The 13,597-nt window shown below is 40.6% G+C and overlaps 1 protein-coding gene across 1 annotated transcript in view; it reads left to right on the top strand.

Moving 5' to 3' along the window:
• LOC131102065 (pumilio homolog 1-like) overlaps nt 1-13,297 on the top strand; it is a 28,731-nt gene extending 15,434 nt beyond the window's left edge. Inside the window, exons 17-23 of the mRNA XM_058047551.1 lie at nt 1,158-1,287; nt 1,382-1,516; nt 4,546-4,683; nt 8,271-8,396; nt 8,465-8,586; nt 10,522-10,714; nt 11,601-13,297. Of these exons, the coding sequence (XP_057903534.1) occupies nt 1,158-1,287; nt 1,382-1,516; nt 4,546-4,683; nt 8,271-8,396; nt 8,465-8,586; nt 10,522-10,714; nt 11,601-11,732 (976 nt within the window). The 3' untranslated portion in view covers nt 11,733-13,297. The remainder of the gene's footprint in view (nt 1-1,157; nt 1,288-1,381; nt 1,517-4,545; nt 4,684-8,270; nt 8,397-8,464; nt 8,587-10,521; nt 10,715-11,600) is intronic.
• The last annotated feature ends 300 nt before the right edge of the window (nt 13,298-13,597 follow it).

Below are 13,597 nucleotides of genomic sequence, written 5' to 3'. Positions count from 1 at the left end.
ATAACAAATTGTTAATTAAGCTAGGCCCCGTTACGCCCGTCAGGCCTACGTTATTTCCAATAGTGTGGTTAAGATCTCATTCGCTGCTGTGCTAGTATTATTGACGTCACTCACTTTTATATTTGTCCTAAATCTGGAGCCAGGAGAAAGACAATAGCCAGTGACATCAACAAGATTAGCATAACGATGCGGCCATCCGATATATGCCAGGGAAATTTCATGGAAATGCATTGGAACGGGACTGGAGATTTTGTCCGAAATAGGCGAAATCCGTTATAAAAAATCCGATATATGCAATGAATTTTTATTGGAAATGCATTACAGAAAAATCGCTTCTTTTTTATCTGTCCGTTGTGAGCGAATTTCCGATATATCCGAGGTTTACTGTATTAGCCGATTAAATACAAGCGATCAATAAAAAATGGCGTATCCTCAGATCAGGCAATCCATCTCTGTATCGCCGTACAATGCGTGTGTGACAGCTGTAAAAAGTCGTCCACAACGCAATCCAGCCTCTGACCAGTAGAGCCAAGAAGGCGGAGCTTGGATACACCCGAAAACACTAATGGGTGTCCAAAGTGTGGCACAGCAGCCATGTCGAGTAAATAGACAAGACAAGCACACAAAACAATTGCATATTATTATAACAGGGGTTCATTTGGTCCCAAAAAATGTCAACAATCATATATGACGACGTCAATTTGGGGGACAGTAAACATTTCTAAACACACCTTAACTGTTTTGTGTGTTTATTAAATACATTTGTTTGTTCAGACGTATTTTTATTGTGCTTTTTTTTCCAAATTAATGTTAAAACTTCATATCGGTTCCTTGTCGTGGGCCCCAATCTTGTATATTGTTTCATCTCGTGAGTCGGGTGTCTCCTACTGGATGGCTCTATCCATGTAGTGTCCCAATACATTTGCCCAAATTCATCCCTTTATGCATCAATCGGCTTTTTTTTTTTTTTTTTTTTTTTCCGTCCCCTACGGGATAAAAAGCTCTGGCTGTAACGTTCTTTTGGTCTTAATTTGAAGCGGAATGGATTTGAAGGCCAACAGCAGCCTGTGTAGTCCAAGATCAAACCGTGCCAACCCAGTGTGTGTGTGTGTGTGTGTGTGTGTGTGTGTGTGTGTGTGTGTGTGTCTCCTGTGCAGGTTTATCCAGTTGAAGTTAGAGCGAGCCAGTCCGGCCGAGCGCCAGCTTGTCTTCAGTGAAATCCTGCAGGCGGCCTACCAGCTCATGGTGGACGTCTTTGGCAATTACGTCATCCAGAAGTTTTTTGAGGTGTGCGAGTGTGGTTGTGTACTTTTGTGGGTCTTGCGTATGTGGAAAAAGGAGGATGAGAGTTGATTTTTTTTATATTGTTGTCATTTTCAAGTTTGGTAGTCTGGACCAGAAGCTGGCGCTGGCCGAGAGGATCCGAGGCCACGTGCTCTCCCTGGCCTTGCAGATGTACGGCTGCAGGGTCATTCAGAAGGCGCTGGAGTTCATCCCCTCGGATCAGCAGGTCATTGTGAGTACGCCGACGCCCCCTCGGCCCACATGGGGCATGAATAAGTGCAACAATGTTTGCTTGCGCTTTTGCACAATGTATCGTCAAGTTTGACTAAAGTTATTTTTTGTTGTCAAATCCACATTTTTATTATTAGAAATATTAGTTTTTACTAGTTTATTACACATTTTATACATTTAGATTTTGTGAAGCTAATCATTTTTCTTGCTAATTGAACTGTTAAATTTGACAGTAAAATTCTTATGTTTTTGTTATTTATTTATTAGATTTTTTTTTTAACTTTGAAGTGGTTATTAAAATATGGAACTTATTGAATATATTTTTATCATATTACGTGAATTTATAAAAAAAATGAAACACTTAACTCATTCAAATAGGGAGAAACTGCTTTTGTGAAAAGATAAGTTTCAAGCATAAGTGACACAAATTCAGCCATATTTTGTATATTTATCCAAAATATATTTTGGATATTTTATTATTTTTGTATATTCAAAATATCTCAACAACTACACCACAACATAACCAACACAAAGTCTAAACCTGCACCAAACATGATCCCTTCTATTGTGCAGTTGCATCATCACCTCTTTTTTCCCCTCTTTTGCCAAAAAAATTAAAAAGACGTAGAAATATTTCTCAGAGATCGGGTGTTTGGGTTGGAACAAATATAAAAATAATAAAATATAAGTATAAATACGTCTTCTGTAGCGAATAATCTTCCTTGTTAAATGTATTATATATACCATATTTTCTGGACTATAAGTCGCACAAGGCCAAAAATGCATAATTAGGTATAAAAAAAACATACATAAGTCGCACTGGAGCATAAGTGGCATTTTTTGCGGATAATTTATTTTCCAAACTACTTGACGGAAACAGACGTTACGTCCTCTTGGAAGGCAAGTTCTAACAATAATAAAAGAATAGAGAACAGGCTGAGTAGGTGTAAGATATGCTAACACGATGCTTATTCCGCTACACAAAAAATAATCATGAACACAAAAGGTGTTCAGTTTTTTCATTTATAAGTCGCTCTGGAGTATAAGTCGCAGGAACAGCCAACCTATGAAAAAAAGTGTGACTTATAGTCCGGAAATACAGTATATAAAAACAAATGTAAAATTATTATTTTGTAAGATTTATTAATGTGTGAATGGTTATTTGTCGCGTCACGGCGCTGGAGTGGTTAGCGCGCAGACCTCACAGCTAGGAGACCAGGGTTCAATTCCAGTGGAGTGGAGTTTGCATGTTCTCCCCGTGCATGCGTGGGTTTTCTCCGGGTTCTCCGGTTTCCTCCCACATTCCAAAAACATGCTAGGTTAATTAGCCACTCCAAATTGTCCATAGGTATGAATGTGAGTGTGAATGGTTGTTTGTCTATACGTATGTGCCCTGGGATTGGCTGGCCACCAGTCCAGGGTGTACCCTGCCTCTCGCCCAAAGACAGCTGGGATAGGCTCCAGCACCCCCTGCGACCCTTGTGAGGAAAAAGCGGTAGAAAATGAATGAATGTAATAGTTGTATGTTTGCAAGTTGAATAAGACAATCCAAGATGAGAATGAGATGAACATGAGACAGTTCTCCACGGCTACTGTATGCTTTGCCAGTTGTGATGCTCGACATGATGCCGCACGTTTTAGAACCGTAAACCACAATCATGAACATATTGTGTATGGAAACAACATAATTATCTTTCTAAAGGCGTGATTGTTGATGGAGCTGCGGCGGCGTCCTCAGGGATGCCTTCAATAACTGGATGCTTCCCGGATTCGCCGATGTTCATGTTCATGTGTGCTATCCATAAAAAGCAGGGGTGCTCACACCGAGTCAAAATGATCTACCCACTACAAAAATGCAAAACATCTATTTATTTTCAAATGTATTGAGGATTATTTGTACGTACAATGTATGTTGATGTACCTTACATAACCAAATGAGCCAATATTGCAAAACACACATAATTAACTATTAACATTTTTTGTAATTACCTGAGTTTACTTTGATGACTTGCACTGAATTGAACCAGCCAGGGATGCATAGTCCGGACAGTAGCTGCTGATAGCCAGCCTCAAGCACACTTCCAAATGTTTATCAGTCATGGATAATATCCGTATCATAATATCCCTATAATATTCCATATCCGTATGGAAGTGATATGTTTTTTGCCTTTTTACTTGGTCCAGTTTTTGCCTTTTTACTTGGTCCAGCTCCTTCACTCATTTTAGTGACCATAAACTTTAGCGAGGGCTTAAAATCTAACGCAATTCGCCGACTAGCTTAGCACTTTGCATCGTTGTTTACGCATGAGCGGTGACCTAAAGGTCAAAATTCAGTTGTCATCTGACTGGTTGTCCTGTATGTCAATCAAGTAACGGGGATGGATGATAGGCTGACATCGTAAGTTCTGCTGCACTTAGAGACGTTGTTTGATTTGATTGGTCGCCCGAAGGACAACATTCAGTTGTCATCTGAATGGCTGCCCTGTATGTCAATCAAGTGACGGCATTGATGCTGGGATGATATTTTTTTAATGTCACGCCGCGATCGACCAGCGATCGACCAGTACCACCTCCGCGATCGACCGGTAGCTCGCGATCGACTTAATGAGCACCCCTGATAAAAAAGTATTCAAATTATCAAATGTATTTTGTAAGAGAAATACTGTATACCAACACGGGGGGGGGGCTCTTCTAGTCGTGTTTTGAGTGTGTTTTTGCGGTTTTAGCTGATATTGACCATGAGTCTGTTTACAAACATCAACATCAGGATGCCGTTTCCTTCGAGTGAGTGATGAGATTTCGGGGCGAAGACAGGGCTGAAGCGTGCGCGTGGCATCCATCTTTTCCCTAATGGAGCTCAATAGCTTCTCCTCCAAGGCAACTGTTGAGCGAGCGGCGTTATTTGTTGGCCATGCCGAGCCCCCGGTGGAAAAAATGGACGCTGTGGATAATGCTTTGAGGCGCTATTTGATTTCTCACAAACGATGACTTGTCCCCCCCGACCCCTCCTTCCGCTTTCTCTGCCCGCAGAGCGAGATGGTGCGCGAGCTGGACGGCCATGTGCTGAAGTGCGTGAAGGACCAGAACGGCAACCATGTGGTACAGAAGTGTATCGAGTGTGTGCAGCCGCACGCGCTACACTTCATCATAGACGCCTTCAAGGGACAGGTACTTTCACTTTCACTTTCACATGTGTCCGCTTCATGTCAAAGGCCTACTTTTTTTTTTTTTTTGTCTGCCTGTACGCTACAAAGCGTCACGGCAGATGTTCACCACCATCTGCATGGGGATGTGCTCTTGTCACCATGGCAACAGAAACCCTAGCCCGCCGGCTCCCGCCATCTCCTATTCACTTGCTAAATGTTTCATTAGCATAACGTGTTAAAAGACACATTCTGCGTGTTATGCTCGCGCCTCCGTGCGGATAAACGCCCCCCCCCCCCCCCCCCCCCCCCGCCTTCCTTCGCACGTCTGCCCACATGTTGTGCAAGTGCGCGTCTGGGGTTTGTTTGCGTAGCGCCGAGCGCGCCAGGAATTTGTTTTCACCTTCCCTGTGGCAGCGGGCGGGGCCGCCGCGTTCCATAAAGTGTTCCTGTGATGAACCCAACAAAATAAGCTGGCCTGCTTTGTGGCCGCACCTTTTTAGAAGGAGAACATTCTGTTTGCTCACAGCTCCACGAGAGGACGTTTCCTCGTTTTGGGGAAAAGTCTCACTTGGGAGTTCTCCCTTGCCACTTCCAATCTCTTGTCACAAGTAATTCATATATTAATTAATAAATTGGTGTACTGTTTTTAAAATCTTCATATTTAAATTTTACATAGTTTTTGCCTAAATGGAGCATTTTCAAGCATAAAGATGGCAAAATAGAAGATGCGTTTAAATACCTTGTAATATTCGACACTGGTCACTCGGTGTCAGTAATGTTACTGTTGTTAGGAATGGAACATTTTCCACTCTGTTCCCAGACAAAGTAAGGCCAACCTGCTTATCTACCAGAGTGTTTCCAATTCAATTGTAAACTGTCCTAGAGACTCCTAGACCAGGGGTGGGCAAACTTTTTGACTCGCGGGCCGCATTGATATGACAAAATTTACGGGGGGGGGGGCAGACTATATATTTTACACGTAACAGTCCACCTGGTATTATTGTATCTGTAAAATTGTCATGCAATCTGCTATTATTATTTATTATTTTATATTTATATTTAAATATTTTAAAAATAATAAAATATTATAATAATTACAATAAAATTAAAATAATTATTATATTATTATTTTGTAAAATATGCAAATATAACAATAATATTATATATAATTAATATAATAATTAGCATTCATATAATTATAACCATAATAGTTCTAATAATTATTATAATAATCTAATAATAATAATAATAATAATAATAATTATAATAATAATAATTATTATAATTATGTGCTTGTGTCCCTTTTTTCAGGAGCACTTTGTAAACAACAGACCATGTCAAACAACGAAATTGATACAACCATCAAAAGGTTGGCTCAGGCCATGATGCCAGGTTGTATGTTGAGTTTAAATGAAATACTTTGGAAAGATTGGGCGGGCCGTATTCAAACACTTGGCGGGCCGGATGTGGCCCCCGGGCCGTAGTTTGCCCACCCCTGCTCCTAGACTCATTTGACAGCAGTTCGAAGACAAGAATCCGGTAGAACTGGCACCCTGTGAAAGGGCCGGTCCCAGACACACGAGCACCAGACCTGATGGCTGGAATAACAGGCTTTTATTGCAGTTGAAATGAAAGTGAAAGTCCCTCAACTGGCACAATAATCCCTAACATAAGCTAACGTTGCAGTCATCACCCACAAGCACCGTGCCTATTTATGTCTTATTTTCTCTTATCTGTACTATATTAGCTAATGGGAGTGTAAAAGTGACTATAGGGGTGTTATATTATGTCTAGAGGGCTCTAACAATGTTTTTAAAAAACGATTTAGAAGGTCCTAAATGGGTTTTCTATGATTTTAACTACCAAAATATTTCATTGATACTACTTTGTGGCAATTAACTTTTCTTATTTGGGTCTAGAACAATCAATATCAATAAACTGCATAACAGGACTGACCAAAGTGCACCCCAGGGTCCAACCAGGGTCCAAGTGCGGCCTGCAGATGTCCCACAGCACATTCGGAAATATGACTTAACATTAAAAAAAAACACACACAGCGGTCAAAGTGGTTAGCGCGCAGACCTCACAGCTCGGAGACCTGAGTTCAATTCCACCCTCGGTCGTCTCTGTGTGGAGTTTGCATGTTCTCCCCGTGCATGAGTGGGTTTTCTCCGGGTACTCCGGTTTCCTCCCACATTCCAAAAACATGCTAGGTTAATTAGCCACTCCAAATTGTCCATAGGTATGAATGTGAGTGTGAATGGTTGTTTGTCTATATGTGCCCTGTGATTGGCTGGCCACCAGTCCAGGGTGTACCCCGCCTCTCACTCAAAGACCCCCCCCCCCGCGGTAGAAAATGAATGAATGAATGAACATAGCAAAGATTTGATAAGAATAAAGTCAGAACATTTAAGAGGAACAACTTATCTAATGAGAAAAATGTATGAGGATAACATATATAACGGAAGAATAGCTATAATATTACAAGAATAAAGTCAAAATATGGGAACAAAGAATTTAAAAAATTTTAATCAAAATAAAAAAAATTACGGGAAGAAATTTTACAAGAAAAAAGTTGGAATAGTTGATTTTTTTTTACGACTGCTGTAATTTTGTGAGAATCGAGTCCAAATATTCAGAGAAAAAAAAAGTAGTTGACCTCATACCTTCATTTTAGTAGCCACCTTGTGTGGACCGTACACGGCTTTTTGACTTCCTGCTTCCTGCGGCGATCCTTTCTACATTGGAAGTGTGCGTGCTGAGCTCCTATACCAGGGGTGGGCAAACTACGGCCCGGGGGCCACATCCGGCCCGCCAAGTGTTTGAATACGGCCCGCCCAATCTTTCCAAAGTATTTAATTTAAACTCAACATACAACCTGGCATCATGGCCTGAGCCAACCTTTTGATGGTTGTATCAATTTCGTTGTTTGACATGGTCTGTTGTTTACAAAGTGCTCCTGAAAAAAGAGACACAAGCACATAATAATAATAATAATAAAAATTAAAATAATAATTATTATATTATTATTATAACTATTATGGTTATTATATTTATTATATTAATGCTAATTATTATTTTAATTATATATAATAATATTGTTATATTTGCATATTTTACATAATAATAATATAATAATTATTATTTTAATTTTATTGTAATATTATTATAATATTTTATTATTTTTAAAATATTTAAATATAAATATAAAATAATAAATAATAATAGCAGATTGCATGACAATTTTACAGATACAATAATACCAGGTGGACTGTTACGTGTAAAATATATAGTCTGCCCCCCCCCCAGTTTGCCCACCCCTGTCCTATACCATACACTTCTGCCTCCTGGTGGCCGTTTTTAGGGATTACAACTGCACTAACATGATCTTTTATTGTACAGTTGCATCATCACCTCGTGTAAATACTTCTTTGGGAGCGAGCGTTCATGTTGAATATAAAAATACATCTTTGGTAGTAAATGACTTCTGAATATTATTTTCCGAATATCTGGGTACTTTCATCCTTCCATTTTCCCCCTGCTGGAAACCGTATCGGAAACGCCGTTGTTTTAGCTAGCACGTGTGTAAGCGTGTTCCACGTCTGGCAGGTGTTTGCCCTCTCCACCCACCCGTACGGCTGCCGAGTCATCCAGCGCATCCTGGAGCACTGCCTTCCCGAACAGACGCTGCCCATCCTGGAGGAGCTCCACCAGCACACGGAGCAGCTCGTGCAGGTACAAGTGCACCACGCTTGCGTAAAGATGTCCGCCCAACTTATGTCCATGTCGCCGTGCGTGCACAGGACCAGTATGGCAACTATGTGATCCAGCACGTGTTGGAGCACGGGCGGGCTGAGGATAAGAGCAAGATCGTGGCGGAGATCAGAGGAAACGTGCTGGGACTCAGCCAACACAAGTTCGCCAGGTATGGATTTAGGTGGCTTCCAGGGTCTTAAACTTAAATTTAATATAATGCTTGTTTTCCATAAATTGCGGTGAGGGTGCGGGTATTTTTGGTTTGCATTTTGAAGGTCTACTTAGAACTGGTCTAAAGGCTTTTGGCCTCAAGCACTTCTCAGCATGACAATGTCCAAATGAAGTCAAATCCAAATACTAAGGCATTCAGAAGACTGATTCAAAGTGATGTGTGACAAGTGACAAGTGATGACATGTAGTGTTCTACACTGGTCACCAGGTGTCAGTAATGTCACATTCATGACAGTAGCCAAAGCAGGAAGTTCTATACCAGGGGTCTCAAACTCAATTTATCTGGGGGCCACGGGAGCTGGGGTCTGGGTGAGGCTGGGCCGCATCAGGTTGAAAAAAAAAAACCCAAAACAAACTATTTATATATAAATATAATATATAAATATGTATTTATTGATAAAAAAATTTTAAAAAAAGCTGTCTTGAATGCTTTTGCTTCTGCTATACCTTCCACGTTTTCAGTGTTTTGGTTCCGGTTTGTTCCGGTTTTCCACAAGAAAAGCTCTGATAAAACATTCCATTGTTCTCAAATATCTTTATTTTTATTTTTCTACACAAAATAAGATGGGAAAAAAATAAACAAATCAAGAATAAAGAAAATCAATCAGTAATAAATCAAAAATAATTAAAAAAAATATTAATAAAACGGCAAATAAGAAAATCGTAAGAAACCACATATACTAGTTGGTGGGTATAGAAATATATTTTTTTCAAATTCAAATGAACAGTATTAAGTTATTTAACCTTTTACATGATCATTAACTTCATAATTTTACCCAATTAGAACGTTAGCGTCGTACTCGTTTTATTTTCCTACACAAAATAAGATGGAAAAAATAAATAAACAAATCAAGAAAAAAAAAATCAATCAGTAATAAATCTAAAATAATAATAAAACAGCAAATAAGAAAAATGTAAGAAACCACATATAGTTGGTGGGTAGAGATTTTTTTTTTCAAATTCAAATGAACAGTATTAAGTTATTTAACCTTTTAACATGATCATTAACTTCATAATTTTACCCAATTAGAATGTTAGCGTCGTACTCGTTTTATTTTTCTACACAAAATAAGATGGAAAAAATAAATAAACAAATCAAGAACAAAGAAAATCAATCAGTAACCAATCAAAAATAATAATAAAATAATAATAATAAAACAGCAAAAAAGAAAGTCATAAGAAACCACATATAGTTGGTGGGCATAGAAATATATATGTTTTTCAAATTCAAATGAACAGTATTAAGTTATTTAACCTTTAACATGATCATTAACTTCATAATTTTACCCAATTAGAATGTTAGCGTTGTACTCGTTTTATTTTTCTATACAAAATAAGATGGAAAAAATAAATAAACAAATCAAGAACAAAAAAAAATCAATCAGTAATAAATCTAAAATAATAATAATAATAAAACAGCAAAAAAGAAAGTCGTAAGAAACCACATATAGTTGTTGGGCATAGAAATATTTTATTTTCAAATTCAAATGAACAGTATTAAGTTATTTAACCTTGAACGTGATCATTAACTTCATCATTTCAGCCAATTAGCACGTTAGCATCGTAGTCGGTTCAGTAAATTTAAGCACACGTTTGATGAGCTGCTTTATCTTGGGACTAGCGTCATCAGCCTGTAGCGTCGCTGCTGATGCAATGTTGGAGTGCGGCGATGTCAGTCATGGATGATGAGAGAGAAAAAGCCAAACAGGCGAGATCGTTCGCTCGCTCGCTCGCGTATGGGCGGGGCAAAATGGCATCAATTGTGTCCGGTGTGCACGCAGCTTTAAGATATCACAAAAACAACAAGTTAAAAGTCTCTTGTGTCTACGATATTGAGTAATCGGAGTGTCTTGTACCCCCCCCAACCCCACAGCAATGTGGTGGAAAAGTGTGTGACGCATGCGTCGCGGGCCGAGCGGGCGGTGCTGATCGACGAGGTGTGCAGCCTGACGGAGGGCCCCCACAGTGCCTTATACACCATGATGAAGGACCAGTACGCTAACTACGTGGTGCAGAAGATGATCGACGTGGCGGAGCCCACCCAGCGCAAGATCGTCATGCACAAGGTGTGTGTGTGTGTGTGTTGTGTTGTGTTACACACACGTCGACGTACTCGCACTTGATTGGTCAGCACAGTCTGCTTGTTGAGAAGAGCCTGCAAGAACCCACAAGACTAATATTTCTAGCTAGCTTATTTCCCCAAGAGTACTTAGCAGTAGGGGTGTATTGATATCGATATCGGATCTTGATTCGATATCAGCATGGACATGACGACGAGTCCTGGATCATGTCAAACGTTTGATATCAACACACCGACACAAGCAGTCCATTCAAGACTGGAGCCCACGTGATTATACAACGGCGTGCTAGCTGACCTCCGAGTCGGCAGCTCAGTGCAAACTCCGCCGTGGGGGGGGGGGCACACAACCGGGGAAGTTTAGCACGACCAACCCCCCCCATTGCACATCACATAACCATCAAAACAAATCTTACAGCATCCGAAATGTCCGCAGATCGCGGTAGAACTACAGCACGAGTACCGTAGGATTTGCGCTGATATCCGATTCTATTGATCACCGTATCGCCTCATACCGTAGCCTGCAACATCGATATCGGGAGCGCTGACCTCGATGTCAGATGGAAAGTTAAACAAAATGTCTTGTTTAGCTGCTAGTCAAGAGGCTGTAGATCCACTTAAGGGGCAATGGTGTCAGGGGTTTCCAAGGCAACCACGCAGGGGCTCAGTGATATGTAAATAAGGCCAGAGAACATTAAAAAAAGAGAAATGATATCACTGGCTCATTTTAAGGTAGGCTCGGACTTTATTACGCATTTTTCTCTTGCTCCCGATTGGCTGAAGTGTGCCTATTTTGACGCAGACAAAGATGGTTTATTGCAGACAGATGAAGACTCTTTAGTGCATTGATGTGAGTGTGTTGTGTGCCTCGGCAGATCCGACCCCACATCTCCACGCTGAGGAAGTACACGTACGGCAAACACATCCTGGCCAAGCTGGAGAAGTACTACATGAAGAACGGCGTGGACCTGGGCCCCCTGTGCGGCCCCCCCAACGGCATCATGTAAAGCAGCCCTGACCCATGAAGGAACGGTGCCCGACGTACCCGGAATCTTTCTCCTGTCCCTGTTTCCATGACAACACTTTGGGAGGAGCCTGTTTCGAGGCGGCCTTTGAGTTGAAATGTTCCTCAGACACCTCCCCCCCCCGTTACCCCCCCTCGCCCACCACCCAAGCCGGCTCTGCTGAACTCTCGGGGTAGGAGTAGTGAGACCTCTTCCACTTACTGCTTCACCCCTTCTTTCCTTTTTTTTTTTTTTTTTTTTTTTTTTAATTTCTTTTACTGCTGCACACTCTGTCCTCGTACCCCCCTCCCTGACCCCCCCCCCTCTATTTACCACTATAATAATTTAATTTTTTGCGAATGGTAGAGGAAAACACACATGCCAAGCGCTAACCAGCCTCCAGATCATTTAGCATGGGAGATTCCTTTTCTGGTCTTGCTTCTATAAATATAACGTGTATACTTGGTGTAGACCTTTTGCATATACATATACATACATACATAAATATATATATACATATATATATATAAATATATATATAAAACTTTGTAGTTTTTTCTGGTTTTTTGATGTTGACTCTGTATCTATACTGTATCCTAGTAGTGACCACATACTTGTGTATACTTGTACATTTGTAAACCCTTGTAATGTAAAAGTGCTTTACCACCCCTTTTTTGGTATATGACGAGAGAAAAAAAAAAAAAAAGAAAAAGCGCTCATTCTGGAGAAGGAAAAAAAAAAAAAAAGTTAGAACCCCCTAACCCCAACCCCCCCACACCCACCCACCCACCGTCGCCGCCACCCTGTGCATTTCAGTGTATATTCTCACCTTATTGGTTGTTGTATATTGTAAATTGTAATATCGACTTTTTTTTTTTTTTTGGGGGGGGGTTGACCTCGGTCCGCGGCCCGCGGCGTAGTATATTGTACAAACGTTGGCCACGCTTGCTTTTATCGTGTCACTGCTTAACTTAAACCCCTCCCACTGACTTCCGTTGCTTCCGTCTTCTTTTCTTCACCTTTTTTTTTTTTTTAAAAGATCTTTTTATAGGAACGCTTCACCTCGTGGAAAGTGCTCACATGTGTTTAAAAAAAAAAGAAACAAAAAAAAAAAAAGTTTTTTGCTGACTTTGCCGTGACGCTTCAGACGGGGGTGAATTGTACAGATGTGTGAGGGGGGGGGGGTTCTTGTGTTTTTTCGGCCATTTCGCTAGTGCTGTAAGTGCTGTATCATACTGTTCATGTATTTGTTTTCGGGGGTGAGAGGCAGCCCGCCACTGGCGCGGTGTACATTTGGAGCAGCCTTGTGTATATTTACTACGAGCACACCTTGTAACCATATGTGTATAGTTAACAGAACCTGTGTATGCTTATTGCCTGGGCAACTATTTTTTGTAACTCCTGTTGTAGATTGTCTCTAAACAATTGTGTGATCTTTATTTTGAAACCAAACAAAAACGACAAACAAACAAAAAAAAAACTTTGAAAATTTAAAACACTGTCCTGTGTTGTTTTTTTTTTTTGTGTGTGTCGCACGCAAGTTTCTCTTTGCAGAGCGACAAGAAGATTATGAGCACCGGACGCCGCCATTGTGGTTCCAGCCGTCTGAGCAAACAGCAATACTGCAGGGGTGGGGGATTCGGGGGGGGGCGACAATTCAAGCTGAATCAGTGAGTAAAACTCGTCATGACTTGATTTGAATTAGCATCATCTCGCCGCTTCTTAGTAGTTCATCACTCATTCAGGTTTTATTAAGGCTGCCTTAGTTGATTAATCACAAGCTTGTTCTTTGGGTTAATTGACTAATCAGCGAGGCCGGGGGTGTGCAAAACGTTTTTTCCAGCCAGGTCCACAGAGTGAAAAATGAA

Source organism: Doryrhamphus excisus, chromosome 14 (assembly GCF_030265055.1).
Source record: "Doryrhamphus excisus isolate RoL2022-K1 chromosome 14, RoL_Dexc_1.0, whole genome shotgun sequence".
Lineage (NCBI taxonomy): Eukaryota > Metazoa > Chordata > Actinopteri > Syngnathiformes > Syngnathidae > Doryrhamphus > Doryrhamphus excisus.
Note: the sequence above shows the minus strand (reverse complement) of the source record. Positions and strands in the feature narration are given on the sequence as shown.